Source organism: Chironomus tepperi, unplaced genomic scaffold (assembly GCF_022539635.2).
Source record: "Chironomus tepperi strain 1889 unplaced genomic scaffold, CSIRO-AGI_Ctep_v1 contig_373, whole genome shotgun sequence".
Classification (NCBI taxonomy): Eukaryota; Metazoa; Arthropoda; class Insecta; order Diptera; family Chironomidae; genus Chironomus; species Chironomus tepperi.
In genome coordinates this window covers 363,138-381,659 of record NW_027226495.1, presented here as the reverse complement: position 1 = coordinate 381,659, position 18,522 = coordinate 363,138, and the positions used below count along the sequence as shown (strand labels likewise).

General features: G+C 34.4%; 1 protein-coding gene across 1 annotated transcript in view; it reads left to right on the top strand.

Moving 5' to 3' along the window:
- The window catches only part of LOC139095677 (putative uncharacterized protein DDB_G0277255), a 74,506-nt gene extending 69,161 nt beyond the window's left edge, over window positions 1–5,345 (top strand). The window contains exons 6-8 of the mRNA XM_070647117.1: window positions 908–1,103; window positions 1,231–1,320; window positions 4,661–5,345. Coding sequence (XP_070503218.1) covers window positions 908–1,103; window positions 1,231–1,320; window positions 4,661–5,327 — 953 coding nt within the window. The 3' untranslated portion in view covers window positions 5,328–5,345. The remainder of the gene's footprint in view (window positions 1–907; window positions 1,104–1,230; window positions 1,321–4,660) is intronic.
- Window positions 5,346–18,522: the final 13,177 nt, after the last annotated feature.

Below are 18,522 nucleotides of genomic sequence, written 5' to 3'. Positions count from 1 at the left end.
TTAAATATCGGGTCTTGTTAAATTTCATCAAATCCAAAGGTAGACCGGCGAGAGTCAGGCAAAGTGATCTAAAAATCCGACACAGGCTGACTCTCGTCGGTCTATCTTTAAATTTGATGAAATTTAATAAGACCAGATACTTAAGAGGAGTTGCTACAATTTGAGTCTTTTTGACTATAACCGACTATAGTCACCAGCTTTAAACATTGCTACTGTTGCTTGATATTGGGTTTTATTGAGTTTGGTTAAATCTGAAGCTACACCGTTCTGACTCTAGTCTATGGCTAGATTATTTCATTTTTTCTACGCTTTGTGACTTCTTGGCTAGATGTTCAACTATAGTCATCAGTTTTGTACAGCATGACTCCTGCTTGGGACCCTAAGTTTGAAGCTAGACCGGTTTGACTATGGTATGTGCACGGAATTTTCAATTTTTGCCACATCTACATCATGTGCCTTCTTAGTTAAATGGGTACCTATAGTCACTATTATTACAGCGTGACTCCTGTTTGTTGTCAGATATCATCGATTTTCATCAAATCCAAAGCTTGAGCGACTTGGCTCTGGCCTACACTGGAGTTCTTTATTTTTTCTATGCATTGTGCCTGTCTAGCTTGATTTCAAATGATAGTTATTCATAATGTGGTTCCTTTTCACCTATCCGCCATACCATATGAGTTGCGCCACCTTCTGTTCTGGTCAAACTGCTCCACCTCAGTCACTATGATGCAAAAATTCTGATAATACAAACTTTATCGTCTATTCTCCTCAATTCTCTTATAATCCACATTGAATGAAGAAAGAAACATGCAAAAATTCACATAAGCTATACAACAATCCACTATTATTAATAAAAATTGATTAAATCATGAACAAAGAATTGATCGACTTCTCTCTATACTTTTAGGTGTCGGTATAGTCCTCGTAACAATCAGTGGAGTTGCATGGCGTATGACAACATCAGATACACATCAATGTACAGGACGATGCGGTAGACGTCAATGTAGTCGTGGAAATTCATCATTTGGTTTATTATATCCTGAATTTCAACACAGACCACCGCCACCATCATATCAAGCAAGCATGCAAGAGCACCGACTGCGGTAAGCCAACTTATTCATTTTTGCTACAGCTTTTTTGTGTGTGCTTAAGCAAGTTTGAAAAAAAGAAAAAGTTTTTTAATTAAAAAATGTTATTTTTGTCTTTTGCATATATATGCATAACATGCAGGATAATGATGTTAGATCGGGAAAGACAAACATCAAATACACGCGCATCACCACCGCCCTCATATCGTTCTAATACTGGTACACTTTTGAGGTTTGTATGATAATGATTTTTAAACATTTTTTTCTGTTGTATTCCTTACTCCTGCCTCTCATGGGAAATTTAGAAATGAAAACTGTATGTTTGTGACCCCCAAAATCCAAAACTTTTTCGTTATTCACTGAAAAAAAAGAAGATTTCAACTCGAGATTTAGTTTTAGACATGGCAAAAAGTTTTAAACTGAAAAGTTATGTTGGCAAGGTCAAGAAGACGACTGTTGGATATAAAAAAACAATTTTTTATTTTGTTTTGCCGTCAACGGTCATAAATTTTAAATGACAAGGAAGAAGACTTTTTGTGAATTAATAAATAACAGATTAAATCGGTAAATTAATGGTTATTTGTGATATCAAAATAAATTTTAATGTGAATTTTGAGGTGGTTGGGGAGGTTGGGAATTGAATTTAAAGTTTTTGGTAGTTGAATTAAAGTTTTAGGTGATTTATTGAATGACTTTATGGGAATTTTGAAAATTATGGGTGTTGTAAATTGAGTTTGAAGTTTAAGAATTTAAAGCCAAACTTTATCAGCACAACGTGTTTTCTAGGGCATGGCTATATTATCGTATTAACAGTAGGACGCAAAGTGGCCTTGCAGACAGTACAAAGGCTGATTTAGATAAATTTTTACGGTGAAATTTGAGGTTTGTAGCAATATGCCGCTCGGGAGAGTCATGCGCTCACCATAACAACTTCCTTGAAGCTTTTATATTCTGTTCGTTTGCGAATGCCTTCATAAATTTAAGCAATACATCATTACGAAAACGAACTAAATACATTTGTGATGAATATGTTTATAACGTCATTACCATAATGAGTGTCTTGGGATAATTCTAATTTATTTACGATTTGACAGGTTCTTTAAAAGTTTTTATCAATTTACTAGATTTATACAGTTAGCTAGTCAAATCGTATCCTTCGGAAAATCACAAGTCGTTTAATCAATCTGCAGTCCAGCAGTAATTTGGCGTAGCTTTAGCACGGTGACGAATTAGAACTGAACGCAATACCATGTCAAACTCAATCCATTCTTTGTCTGGATTTATGATAGATTAACCGAATTGTGATATTTGGGTATTTCCACTAGTGACTTTAAACCAGTGTTGATATGGATTGCCTTTGAAAAAGGCAATGCCTTTGCCTTTGCAAAGATTTTGCTTTTTCAAAGGCAGAAAAAATTCTTTGCCTTTTTCTGCCTTTGGCAAGATATCCTATTTTAAGAAACTTTGCCTTTTCATTGCCGCAAAGTTTGCCTTTTTCGAAGTCAAAGGCAATATATCAACACTGCTTTAAACACATAGTATTTGGGTCTGTAACCTTTATTAACAATACTACAAAAATATTTTGATATAAACTGGAGTAAGTCCCTTATAGTCTAGAGGCTGAGCCTACTAACCTAAATAAGTGTGTTCATCTATCTTTAATCAACATAATTGAGCATGCTTAATGTCTCTTCGGAAATTTTAATTTCAAATCGAGATTTCTGTTGATAAGATATATAATGATAAACCTGATCAAGTTTACAACCCATATAGACACCCATAAATTAATACACAAGTCTTTCTGTCTTAACTAAGACAGGCTGAGCAGCAAAACACCAAATTTTTTGATTGACGTCATTTAAAAGTGACTTTTACATCATCATCATCATCAAAAATTTCGTTAAAAGTTTACGAAAGCTCGTCATTAAAATTTTTCGATACCTTTCAAAAAAAAGCCTCTTCAGGACAATTTAATTACTTTTAAGAGTCCTCAAAAAGAATTGATCGTGAAAATCTTCTTTATTTTCAAAAACTTCCTCTAAAGAGGCAAAAAAAAATTGTCGACGTCAATTTAAAAAGTTTCGTCAATTAAGCTCATTAGATGGAAGTAAAAAGTTCAACAAAGGATCTTGTATTAAACTTTTATGTTTCAAGTTTGAACGGCAAAAAAAAAATTGAAAAAAAGTTTTTCAATAGAACTGAAAAAAAAAACAAATCCACATGAAAGTCAAACAATTATGAATACACAATGAAGAAGAAAAGCTTAATAAAAAAGCCTGAATGTGAAATTTTTTGTGTCAGCATAAAATATGCGTTCACATTCTTCTGGCTTTCCACCATTGATTACCATCAATATTTCATTGATTTTTATTGAGCATGTTGAGGCACACAAAAAACACACATACACGTATTGATTAAATAGAGGAAATGAATGTGAAAAGAAGGCAACATTTTTTAACACTCTGATGAAATGAAAGAATAAAAAGTATTTTCCCGGAAAAAGTAGATGAGAATGAGAATGAAAAATAGACAAGAGATTTATTGAGAATTCTAAGAGAGATGTGTACATTAAGGAGCTGTGGGTTATGAGTAGATTCGAATCTTATCTAGGATTTTCAGTCATATCTAAGCGAACCTGCCAGTTCGACAATAAGGCCTCTGTGGTCAAGTGGCAACAAACCAGATATTTGCCTCACTCTTTTTATGAGGAAGTGGTCTCGATTCTCATTAGGATCACGATATCTTGATTATCATATAGAGAATTATTGTCCCTCCTTTTTGTGCATCGGTTGGTGGGAGGTCATGACTGAAACCACACACGACGTTCATGACATTTCCCAAATTTTAGGCGGCACTTAGGTTGCTCACCACTAACATAAAGCAGTGATGTCCAAGTTTTTTTGTCCATCGACCGAAATAACACACGATATCCGGTTCCATGATATTTCCAAAAAATTACACTCAGTTTGGACAACATTGAAATATAGAGTGCTGTCAGTATGATAAGGATTCACGTGATGTTCATGACATTACATGACAGCCTATGATTACCTTGATGTTAAGCTCGGTTATTAAGTTCATTATTTGATTGGTTTTTCTGATTTTGACTCAATTTGTGCTTGGACTTGAATCTGAATGACATACAAGTAAACAGTTGGTTGAGTGTCTAAGCGTAATGCAGTCACAATGCGGTCATTAGTCCATGATTAGACCAAGATTTGACCTTATAGACATGTAAATGAGGCATTTTTCAAAAACATCGACAATTAAAATCCTGCCTTTTTGTCTGTTCTAAACAAGGATGTATTCAAGAGAGTGGGGTACCTGGGCATCCCTCTTTTTTGGAGAAAAATTCTTAAACTTGCAATTTTCTAGGTTTTTCTATGAAAAAAATTTTGCCAATTCATACACAAAAATTCCCATCCTATCCAATGCCCTCATACTATTTTTGCCTACGCTCTTGGTTGCGAAATTCTGACAAAATCTCCTAACTCCCAACATATATCTTCGCACAAACAGCAAAATAACACTCTCATTAATAATATCCATTTTCTATTTTCATCTCAATCCAGACCACCGATTCAATTCCAAAGACAGAATCACCATCATCAACAACAACAACAACAGCATCAACATCCAAGCAATGTTGAAATACCAATCGATGAATCCACATTAATAAATGATGCGAGCACATGTAATTCATCAGCAACTGTCACAACAGAATATATGCAGTTGCATCAATCACCAGCATCATCATCATCGCAGACAATTACAACAATTGCATCAATTAATCGACCAGATGATAATGACAATGCGTACTCGATGACATTGCAACGTGATGTGACATCATTAGTTAAGATTAATGAAATGACAGCAAAATGTCACAGGAATCCAACAAAAAAGTCACAAAATGATGATGTGACAGTTAATTGTAGTAGTAGAAATAAAAGTAGTTGTAGCACTAGTATTGATAGTAGTGACAGTAGATGTACAAGTTATAATGATAGGCACAAAGATTTTGACCATCACAACTATCATCAAGTTATTAGAGCCAGTAAAATTGATAATGTTAAAGGAAATGAAGAATATAATATTGAATGTAAAAATGTAAATATCAGCAATATGACGGAACTTAATAAAGTACTGATGTCCAATTCACATGTGTCGACATTGCCTCGTAGCACACAAACACGTGCGAGCTTTCTCGATCGTGACAGATGTGAAATGGGCATTAGGTAATATTTAATTTGAAATATATTGGTATGACTTCTTTCCTTATGCCTGACTGCCTTTTTTTATGAAATTTATTTTTTCAGCTATTTCAGCAATAAATTTTGTGTATTAACTTTTTTTTATATTATTTCAGCACATTTTTTAGGGGGTAAAAAAATATTGATAACAAGTGTGGGTGGAACCGATACATAAATCAGATGAATTAAATTCATCCAATTATGATGATTATGATGATTTTTTGTTGTACATCTGTGTGACGCATTACATTTTTCTCGGTAGATAAATTTACGTTAATGTATGTAGGTGTTATTTTATTACAGGAACTTGACAGGAGCTTTTTATTGGATTTTGGTCTTTTGTCATTTGATTATAATCTTATCTGTGTTTTACTTTCTCAATGTCGAGACCGGAAACGCGAAAGTCTCGCCTCAGTTCCGTCTCGAGTCTCGAAAATCTTCCGGGAATTGGGAAAGCATTATTCGTGTGGCAGGCTGAATACATGTAGTTTTAACATTACCTAGCTTAGCTTCAGCATGCACCAATTTCACCTTCTCAAGGTAGAAATCGTCAATCCAAGTCACATAATGAGACGGAATCAAACGAAGGCATGATTATCATTGGGTTCGTTGATTTTTCAAGACATCTTCTTTAATTACAAGCAAGGAAATCTAATAAAAGAACCGGACCCGAGCGGATTTAAATTTACTGTCAATGTAGTACAAAAACAGGTCTCTTTAATAGAATTCGAATGGCACAAGTTAATTAATTCGATACAAAAGCCGGTTTTGGCTGGTTTCGACTCTATGGTACCGGAATGCAAAAGAATTGAAGTTATGGTGTTCAAATCGGGTTAAGATGTTCAAGTCAGAGTCACTATGAACCGACGTCGGATTTTTGCTCGATGGTGCAGGTATTAAAACGAGCATCAAAGTCATTTTAATTGTTTTTTTCAAAAAGGCTGACGTTCCCTGAAGGTAAATGACGAAGATTGGGCGTCCAATTGTCTGACCAAAGTCTGACCTGAGGTTGAATTCAGTGTTGATATCTTGGCTTTGACTTAAAAAAATTTGCAAAGCCAATGAAATGTAAAGTTTTTCAAAAAATCTTTTAAGTCAGCTTATTAAGGCAAAATCTTCCTAAGTCAATGACTTTGTCTAATCCTAATCCATATCAACACTAGTTGAATTACAGAATGTGACCTCAATCCAGAATCACACAAGCCTGTGTTCAGATAATTAGTTTTCCAATCCGTTTGGCTTCAGAAGACAGATGCAGAACAATTATGTGTTTCAAGTTAGTGATTGGAAATCACATGACGTAGAATTGACCGAAAATCAACCCCAGCGTGACTCTAGTTTTAGGCAAGATTCTAGATTCGATGAACTCTGGCCACATTCCAGAATCAAGTGAGTCTAGGCCAAATTTTCTACCCCGTGTGCTTTCCGGATTGCAGATCTTTAATAACTAAACTGCTGAGTTCATTCAGTTCATCCACAATATTAAACCACAGGAGCTCTGCACTGCAATCTTTTAAAAATTCTAAATAAACTTTTTTGATTAATCTCGAAATGCCTTAACACAAAATCATCAGAAGTAATCACAGAGAGCACCTTCAAAAAAAAAATTATTTATTTTAGCTCCCACAGTCCCTTTTTAAATGATTTCAGAAAGAAAACAACTTCCTTAAGATTAAGAAGAAGGAAATAAAAATCATTTTCATGGCCAACTGGAAAATACCCAAAGGATATAAAATGTAAACTTTGTCCTTTAATTTCTCCTTCATTTTTGCTCCATGCTCCTTTAATTTATTTTATATCAACACAGAAAAAAAAAGTTTCATTTTCTTCTTTTACTTCTCAATTAATACCTATGAGATTTTATTATGTATATACCTTAATAACATCCCTTGATGATAGAATTTTCAATTCCTTTCGATTTTCTTTTTGCTTTCTTTAAATTGGGACTTATTCAGGCTAGACGAAGGTGGGATGGTTTGTCCTCGAATAGAACAAATCGATTAATAGAACAAAATTTTGGTCGTAGTCTGGCGTGACTCTAACTTGATTCCGACTTTGGATTGAGTGCGTCACCATGCCAAAGTCATACAAGCTTAGTGTCAGAAGTTGGATCGACTAACCTTTTGCTATTCAGGATACACACTTGATTGATGCTTTCATTAAGTAAATATATTGAGAAAGTGTTTACTTACTTACTTCGCTTGTCGTACAAATCAATTGTGATCCATGACTTCCACACAGGAGTCCTCTGAAGCTTGTTCTATCGCTGGCTTCCAATTGCAAGCTATTAAAGTATAGGATAAAGCAATGATATAAAATCCGTCTCCAGATTTTTGATTCTAGTTCCAAATCATATTCAATTAAAATCGAACTCAAGCCTGAATTAAGTTAGTCAGTTGTTAGATTTTCAGCCATTTCAACGACGTGTGGTATTCAGGATAGATTGGAAATTGTCGTTTAATTAAGTAGAAAGTGAAAAGACCTAAAAACTTCATTGTGAGATAAGTAAATGAGGGTCCAAAATAAAAATTAATTATAAACATTAATGGTGAACGACTTTCAACCCGGAAAGTACATGGCATGTGACATGCATGGTTTGAGAAAATGCCAAAATCCAGATCAAGTCGACTTGAGTCTGCACGAGGTTCCACTTCAATTTCACTAAATTTTATCCACTATTGTAATCTACGCTGTACACTTTACGGGCATCTCTTACAAAATTAATCACTATTGTGTCGTTCACTTATTAAATTATGACGTAACGCAAAAATTAAACTTTTTGACCCTCTTGTCTCCTTACTAAGATCATTACGTAATAATCAAGAAGGCATACTTCATAGAAATGATCGAAAATCCGTCAAAAACTTAACTTGAGTCTAACCTGAGACCGGATTTAATCGAATCTTTCCTGAATTCAGAGTTATGCTGCATTTAAGCTACATTCTCAGTCATTCTTACGTCCTGTGCTTTTCTACATTCTTACATCCATCTCCTAGACTCCCAACTTCATCTCTGCTTGAACGATAGTTACTGAATAAATGTCTCATTTCTTATTAATTTTTCAAAATTATATATATATCCAAGGAATAATGAAGCAATGGAATAAAATGGTACAAAATTCTTTAGAATGTGAAGCACGTCTCAAAATTATTGATGAGTTAATTTGAGAAAGAATGAAGGAAAAATTTTCTATAAACTACGTGCAAAACTGAAAAAACGTCAAAATTTTATCTACGTAAATAATTTATGAATATATATTTGAAAGAAGGAAATGTGTCGTTATTCATACAAGCTAGTTTTCGACGTGAAATTATAATGAGACTGAGTTTATGAGAAAAGTTTTCACAATTTTATATGATGATACTTAATACCCCAGATGCATACCCTTATTCCTGGAAATAAACATTAAATTTTTTGTGACATATTACACAACATAAAGTATCCTGAATTTATAATCATCTGCCTTTGACTAATTTATTGGCTTTTTTTTAGCCTTAATGTTCATAAAAAACAACCTAATTGAAAAATACTTTTTGGAAAATGGGAAGTTTTTCTCACTCACTTAAATGCTCTTAAAATCATTATAAATGGATCACAGAAAAAAGGAAGAAAAATTGGAACGGCAATTAAGAAAGAATTTATAGAACTTTGTCCATTTTATAGCTTGACATGGAAATATTTAGGGAGTAATTGGTGTTATTTTGTCTGACTGTTCAATTTCTTACTTAGTTAATTTGAAGATTACTTATGTTTCATGACATTCCTAAGATGGTGTCTTAAGTTGGTGTCATGACTGGTTACCACTTACCAGATACTAATAATAAGTGCAATGCTGTTTTTATCAACATCGAGTGGACAAAAATACGTTGGAACTAATCAATGACAAGTTAAAGTCCAGTTGAGGTCTATCCGAAAAGCATCCATTGTAGAAATGAATCCAGCTAAAAATACAGCTCCAGACTAGCTTGACTTTAGTTTCACGACAGATTCAAGGAAATCCGATCTCAACCCAGAATAAGATGAGCTTGGAGCTGGATATTCATGCATCTGGTCATTTCTACGCCTTGCATTCTCCATGCAAGTTCTAACGTTTTTATGTCCATTTCTGATGCAAAGATCAGCAACGCTCGAATTTTAGGGTGAAGCTGAATTGTTTCTGTAGCGTTTTGGATGTATTTCGATACCTATGCTTTCTCGTTACCGGGAAATACCGGGATTTCCGAAAATCTTCCGGGACCAGACTTTCGGGAAAGCATATTGATATCATCCTTGTTATTCCGATAGTGTCGCTGAAATCACTTTACAGTCTACAATGAAAAAAAATTATCAAAAAATTATTTTGGATCTCAATACTGTGGTGTCGGAGTTTAATGATGTCTGGCTCATCATGTCATACGAAGGTAAAACATCTAGTAATGAACTCTGAAGACAAAACCAAGATCGAGACAATCTCAGGATAAATCGAGAACATGTCGAAGTAAAGACATCCGAATTGTTCCGAATGGATCTTAAAATCGAGATGTTGAGTCGATGTCGAGTCCGTCTTGATCTCAAGACGTTGTTGAAATCAGGAACTGATCAGGATTGACTAGGTATCGATTCTGTTTTACTCCCGAGACTTTGTTCAAGTCAAAAACTCATCCTGCTAGTGCGATATGAGGGCATTTGTGTCCAAGTGATTTGCCAAATGACCAGAAATTATTAGGTTCGATTCCTACCACAGATATCTCTAATCTCCCAATCATTATCTAGAATATTGCCAATATAACCATAAGTTAATACAGTATTATGCGCTTCAAGCCTAATTTCACCCATCATCAGCCAATCCTCATACCAATTTACATTCTTTATATTTTTGTTGTATATTATATGAGAAATAAGAAGAAGAAGAAGAAGGCGGAGGAGAAAGGCAATTAAGTAAAAAGCTCATAAATACGGAAATTCTATAAATTTTCTGTGTCGAAAAGCACCACCGCACATACAGCAAGATAGAATGAGAGTCTTTTATGTTTTTTAACAAAGCTGAGGAAATTTTGTGGCAATAAAAGGAGATTCCTTCTTGCTGTTTTTCACGCTCAATGAGAAATAAATCAAGTAGAAAGGAACAAAAAAAAAAAAGGAATTGAATGAAACAAGAAAATTGTGGGAGTTAATTAAGTTTTTTTTTTCTTCGTCTTCTTCCATTTGGTCATATATTAAATAAGACAGATGTTTATTGGTTCCTTCAATGTCTTCTAACTCACCATTAAGTGCTTGTTAGTTTTCCTTTCCTTTTTATCCTTCACGCTCATTTGTTTTTTGATTATTAATTCACAAACAGCTACTTTTGCCATAGTTTCCATTGTTCTTGACCTCCACATTTCCTTCCTTCCTTCCACTTTTCTTTGTTTCTTGTTTCTGGTTTTATAATATTCACTCAATGACGTCAAAACGACTCACGGTGCTTTTAATGATCATTAAATACTAAAGGGGTTTCTGCGAACGACAAAAAGGAAACTTGAGTTTGTAAATAGAAATGATGGAAAATGTCAATGAATGCTTAGCAATAGTGAGGTAATGATTAATGGATGTGAGCTAAAAAATTCGTGGATATTTTGAAAATTAATTGTGATTTTTTTCATGGAAATTTGATCAAATGGATCGGAATTATTAAGGTTTGTAGCTGGAATGAGCTTGTAGTTAAGAAATCCTGATCAAAATCTGGCTAAAATCAAGACTGAGACTGAGACCGAGAACAAGACCGAGATTACCCTGAAAGTCTGGGTAATGAAATTTTTCATGACCGAGACTTTGAAAAACCTTATTTGCACTAAAGATGAAGGATAAATAATTTTAAAATTCTACACTGACATACCCGAGAGACACAATTTATGGAAGTCATATGGACACTAAACGGAGGTTGCTTCCATGTGATGTTAAAGATAGCTTTAATAGAGAATTAAAAGCTACGTTTTGGAGCCATTTTCATCTGTGTGGCTATGGGACAAATGCTTAATTCAATAGTTCAGTCATAACACACAATAGAACGTAATCAGAAGGAACAGGATGTGAAAATGACAAATAATCTGTTGACTAGCAAGCATTACTCTGACTTGGGTCAGATTTGGTGAAATCCAACCTCAAGTCAGGCTATGCTGGAATGAGATTGGGCTTGACTTATGTGGGCTTGACTTGTCTACATTTCTATGCAGTTTGCTTGCTGTTGCTTGTCGTTATATCGTAATGTTGCAAAGAGCGTAAGAGCTTTAGATGACCCTAAATCAAAATGATGAATGTCTTAAAACCAGAATCGTAGGAGAGAGGGAGTTTGGAACGTTTGTATGGATCCCCAAAATCTAGGTGGGGTTTTGGGATTTTTCACGGAAATCCATAGCAATATGAAGAATAATTTCTAAAATGAAGGTATTTTTGACCATCGTTGACTCTTTTTAAAATGATGACTAAATATTCCAAATTCAAAATAGTCTCCGTACATTCCATAATAAGCAGCATCACCAACAACATCACTCTTGACCTAATACAACATCAATTATTCTACTTTTAAGAACAAAGCTCTTTAACATCAAAAGATGTAATTAGTTCCAAATAGCAACCTTTATCCCTATATCATTCTTAAAGGACTTACGCCATAATTTGTGGGATGCTTTTTCATGCATTTCAGTATCATTTTATCCATTCATCTTCTCCTTCCTTCCTTTTCACGATTTTTTTTTTTTATCACAACAATCGGCTCTTCAGTCATGCATTCCATTCAAAGGAAATACAAAGAGGAACCTTTGGCTTTAAATCACATCATATTATGATGTGAATGGCAATAAATGTAAACAGAATCATATCCTTAGCGGGTTCTTTTTTGTGTGATTGTATTCCACATAAATGAGTATGAGTAAATACGTAAGTAGGCCATTTCATATGCAGAACTGGAAGCTGAAACAATGAAACAATAACAATTGATGATGTGGATAAAAGAGCTTTTTATGGTTTTTAAAAATATATAGGGGAAACAGTAACAAAAGGTAAGGAAGAAAGGGAGCAGAAATAAGCAAACATTTTTTTGTAAAGGATTTGTTAAGTGCAACGTTTATGTGGCGTTCTGTGAATATATAAAAAATGATGAATTCATGTCATAAATTTTGACCTACATATGAGATTTTTTTTTATTCTATTCTTTATGAATCATAATATGAGAGAGTTAGTGAGATGGAATGTAAAATGTAAAGGAGCATGAAAGTAATATGAACCATAAGGAATGTATGGAACGAAATATGTACTGGAATGATGATAAGATAGAAATAAGCAAGAAATAAAGGGTTAAGAGTAAATGGATATAAAGATATTGAAGATAACAGAGAGTAATGCTCTGATAACCTTTGTTAAATGGCAACTAAGTGAAATACCTATCCAAATGTCTACTCTATATTGAAAAATCTAGATATAGGACTCATAGGGTTCGAAAGTAGACGATGATTGCTGTTGATGCAGTTTTAGATGCTTTAGCACTTCAATTTAAAGGTATCAAACCTGAAAAGTACAAGTTGGATATTCGATAAAAATCTAGAACTAGGCCGATGAGACTTTAACATAGTGCGGGATTTTGACGAGATTTTGACATGAAACTGGAATTCTTATTGATTAAAAATTTTTGCGATTCAAGAAATCTCAAAAAATGAATTATATCGCACCAAATATTGCAAATCTCCCGGAAGGTACATGATGTAGAACTGGCTGAAAATCTAAACTCAGGCTAGTGCCACTTAAACTCTAGACTAGAATCTATGAAAACCGACCTCAGACCAGAGTAAAACTAGTCTGGAGCCAAATTTTCAGTTTGTTTGATGTCGTTTGCTTTGAGAAAGTCAAAATATCCGGCATCAGGCTCCAAAGGAATTCTTTTATTCCTTGTGCTGCAGAAAATCCCGTTTTTTGAAGGGTTGCAAATGAAGACACTTAAAACTCAGTACGCAGATGTACCAAAAATTTATTGCGGGTAGAGTTTAGCAAATATTCGAGTACGAATTCGTCAAACGTTAGTTTCGGAGTCGAACTATCACAATTTGTCAAGAAAAACATAAGAAACTGTATGAAAATCCTATACTATAACTTATGGTTATCAACTACTGGTCGGATATCACTGCGATTCCGATCGACGATAGAATTTGCTTCCTAATATTCCTTAGAATGCTTAGGGGCCGTTCACTTATTGCGTTCGCTTTTAGGGGGATGGGTGGTCTAGGATTTTGGAACAGCCAAAACAAAAATTTGTATTTGAATGGACATTTTGTAACGAGGGAAGAAGGCGAGGTCTAATTTGCGTAACATAATAAAAGAATTAATTTGCATTTAAGAACTAAATTTTGATCAATATTTAAGCAATTATTTGATCAAATAAATTGTACAATGTATCCCATAAAAGTCATTCGAATGCACAAAAGAAATATAAAGACAAAATTAATTAAACTTTTCTCTCCATAAATTAGCACAATTTCCTTAATTACCTCACAAGAATAAACTTTTACAATCCTTTAAAATATGCGATATCCCATCACATCCACTTTCATTCATTTTAAAATATTCCACATTTTGTTAAGTAATAAAGTTCTTTATATAATGAACAAATGCAATTACTGGAAGTGAATAAAAAAGCACAAAAAAATTTAAAGTTTTTCTTTTGTTTGCAGTTCCATTTTTAAAAAAAAAATCACTGCATTTCCTTTCTGTTTCTTCTTTTTACTTCTAAAAATATACATAAAATTTCCAACTTAATGCTCTTAATGAAAGAAACGTGAGCACAAAACTGAACATACACAAAAAAATATATGGAATTGACTTTAACACAATGCTTTAGTTTTCTTTCACCAAAAAAATAAAAAGTATTGCAAGCAATTGAAAGTTGTGAAGACGAAAAGTTTATTCTTTTTCTGTGAATTGAGGATGAAAATCTCGTGGAAAAATGCTACTTGTAAACTTGGGAAGAGCATATTGTTCATGAGGAGATTGTGTCAGATTTTTTGAAGCATTTTAGGGAATTGTTTTTGAGGTAGATAAAAGGAACATCTTCAAATTGACTTAATAACCTCACAAAACCGACATTTGGTAGTTATAAGGCTGGATTGAATGTGCGCTTATTTAGTGGAGCTTCTACAGGTCTTCTAATAACATGTCCAGCCCATCGAAGCCTGTTTACTTTGACTCTTCTTGTAATATCAGCCTCTCCATATAGCTGGTACAGTTCTGCATTGCTTCTACATTTGTATTGGTCACCTTCTTTCCTCAAATTCCATAAGATCAACAAATTCTATAATTTAATCCATAGACTTTATGGATTCCATGGAAAAATCCATATAATCCATGGATTCACGAATTAATCCATATTTCCATTGATTCCACCAAAAAATCACAAATTCCACAAATTCCATGGAATCATAGTTTCTGTCAAATGATCCACTCCTTCCAAGTCTCAGCACCATAAAGCACTACTGATCGGAGAAGCTACTGGTCTCTAGAAGCTAGATAATACTTTATTTAAAACTAGAGAGCATCACAAATGTACCTTCAGTTCGTCTAAGGCTGTAAGCTTGCGTGTTTTGTCTAAAGACCTAAAATTTTGAACGAACCTTACATTTAAGGTTTTTTATAACAGATAAGAGCATGTTCTTGAGACGTTGCTCACTTTCAGCTTACTTTGCTCTTGAATGTACGCTCTTTGCAAGCTAAGGTCCTCCAAAGTTCTTTTATTAACACAAAAAGGATTACGTCTCTATTTGGCATCCATATGGATTTCTTATGGAAGTAAACTGTCGATAAAGACAGTGTTGCACTTGAAATTGGTAATTGGCTACCGAGAAGCGGAAGCAGCGATAGAAATAGTTTTAGACGACTTTTTGAGGCCATGGATCACAATTTATTTTTACGGACAATGAAGCAAGTATGAATCAATTTCTTAATTAATTCATTGCAGAACCTTAGTTACTTGTGTCTTTCATGCTTAATCTCGTTAGAATGAACCTCTGACCCATTTAATCACATTTGGACAAACTTTTAAATTCTTGACATTAATAAAATCCAACAAAGCTTCTCAAAACTATCCCAAGGGATTCCCATTCCCAACACAAACACGAGACAGGAATAAAAAAAGGAAGAGAAAAATTCTTGGTTTTTTTTTAAGTAGAAACTTTTTCTTAAAAAATGCTCTCGAAAAATGAGAAACTTAAACAATTACAACTTTCACCAACTTTAAAAGTAGAAATAAAAAATGAAAAACATTTTGTGCTGAGGATGTAAAATGGATATTTGTTGTTTAAAAAGATGAAGTTTGAATTATTTTTTTGTATTTTTTTTCTGTTTCCTCTTTTGGGAAATTTGTTAGATGAGTTTGATCTTTGGGTGATTACGAGGTATTCATTATTATTGTTGAATGTTTGGCATTGGATGGTTTTCAGCTGTTTATGACTTTACTCTTGGGTATACTGGATTTCTGATCGTATGAAAATAAAGTTTGCAGTTGAAATTTTCATTTTTTGAGGTTTTTGAAGGATCCAAGTGCTCTAAAAAGTATATCCAGAACTGTTTTGCAGATGCCGATGCAAACAAGGACGTGGATTTGAGAATGTAGAAGGCAGGAAGAGCATTTCCAAAGGTCCCAAACGTATGTCACTGAAGATGATAATCGCATGAGTCAAATCATGATACTGCTAAGTACACTTTTAAATGCACTTATCAGACAACACAGGAAGCTGCCATGACACATGGGTGAATCCATAGAAAGGTTTTTGGGGTTCCTCCAGCCTTGGTCACGCTCTTGAATTTGCCATAATTATCCATTGCTAATCTTGAATTTTAGATTCAATTTTAAGCTTAAAAAATCTATAAAAATTAAATTTTCCTTTAAAATTCAATCCTTATTCCCATGTTTTTCTCACCACAGCAACAACAGCAGGAGCTATAAAAAAATCCAAACATGATGAAATTAATCAAAAAAAATTTAATTATTTTGCCCTTTTCATGTAGAATAATGAAGAGAACAGAAAAAAAAAATTATTGTAAGCGCAATTTATACATAAATTAAATTTACTAAAGCTCAACGATCCCATAATATGCTTCTGTTTAAATTATACACAAAAAAACCAGCAACATCCATTGAATATTAAATTTTCCAACAACAACAACAAAAGCTTTGAGAAAATTGAATAAAACCCAGAATTTATCTGTGAGTTGAGCGCAATAAAAAAAAGTTTTTTTCACCACAGTGTGGGCTTTCAACTTCAAACAGTCACACATCTACATATAAATACATAAATGATAGCTCAGACCGAGTGACGCATGACAGAGATTTAAAAGCTCCATGACATATCCTTAAATATTCTGTGACAGAGCCTTAAATACTCCGTTTTGGAACTTTAAATGCTCCGTGTCGGAACCATAAATGCTCCGTGTCGGAACCTTAAATCATTCGTGTCGGAACCATGAATACTCCGTGTCGGAACCTTAAATGATCCGTGTCGGAACTTTAAATGCTCCGTGTCGGAACCTTAAATGCTCCGTGTCGGAACCTTAAATTCTCCGTGTCGGAACCTTAAATGATCCGTGTCGGAACTTTAAATGCTCCGTGTCGGAACCTTAAATGCTCCGTGTCGGAACCTTAAATTCTCCATGTCGGAACCTTAAATACTACGTGTCAGAACCTTAAATGTTCCGTGTCGGAACCTTAAATGTTCCGTGTCGGAACCTTAAATGCTCCGTGTCGGAACCTTAAATGCTCCGTGTCAAAACCTTAAATGCTCCGTGTCGGAACCTTAAATGCTCCGTGTCGGAACCTTAAATGTTCCGTGTCGGAACCTTAAATGCTCCGTGTCGGAACCTTAAATCATTCGTGTCGGAACCATGAATGCTCCGTGTCAAAACCTTAAATGCTCCGTGTCAAAACCTTAAATGCTCCGTGTCGGAACCTTAAATGCTCCGTGTCGGAACCTTAAATGTTCCGTGTCGGAACCTTAGATTCTTCATGTCGGAACCTTAAATGCTCCGTTTTGGAACCTTAAATGCTCCGTGTCGAAACCTTAAATTATCCGTGTCGGAGCCTTAAATGCTCCGTTTCGGAACCTTAAATTCTCCGAGTCAGAATTTTAAATGCCTCGTGTCGGAACCTTAAATTATCCGCGGCGGATCCTTAAAAGCAGTTCCGATCATTCTTCACTTGTGTCGCTCAGTCAATGATATTTATCCACAGATTTTTTTTTTTATTTTCGCGACACAATGACGATAATTCTCGAATTCGATAACATCATTAGGGGATTAAAGAATTTACCCTCGAATTATCAACGGAAGCTTGCGAAAAAAAAATTACATTTTACGCCTCTACGGATAATTTTGCTGTTTCTCAACGCTTTCTTTCATTTTCTCTCGAGCGTCTTTATGCTCAGTTACTTATTTGCTTAGCAATAGGCCGCTTTAGTAGCAAACACACAAAAAAAAAATGGAATGAAGAGTGTCAGAGAATTTTTTATGGGGACGGATGACGAAAATGCCTCATCCTTGCGTATACTCAAGTGTAAGTAAAGTGGGAGTAGCACAAGATAAGGACATGAATAATGTGTAAGATGAGATTTATCATTACTTAAATGCTGAATTTAATTAAGTTTTGAGTGTGCTTCTATACAGCTATAAAAAATGCGAATAAAGATATGAAAATGAAATTTTTTTTTACGTCGTGTAATCTTTGTGTAATAAAAGGAACCTTTAGACTGTTGATAAAATGACGGCAATTTTAGTCTAGAAGTTGTTCCTTTATTTGAATTTGATCGGGAGTGACAATTTTTAAGTTTTGAGGATTTTAAGGTAGTTGTTGATGTGGGGAGGAAAGTCATATGGCTTGGAATCATTTTTTGGGGAATACCTGGATTTAGCACGTATTTATTGGGTTTGGGAAGCTGAAGCTTGATGCTAAAGCTGTCATTTGCATGCCTTTTCGTGTTGTCCCTTCATACCACTTAATATACCGCTGGTAATCGACCTACATATAAACCTGGATATGTACGTTAAAGGATAGTGTCAATGACTGTCCAAACCACATCATCCAAAGAGTTGCAGCCTCACAATCAGACTAGGAATGACAAAGTTGGCAACCAACAATCCCATTGCCCTCAAATCATCCACATCCCTCAGCTAAACCTACTCAAATTGATCAC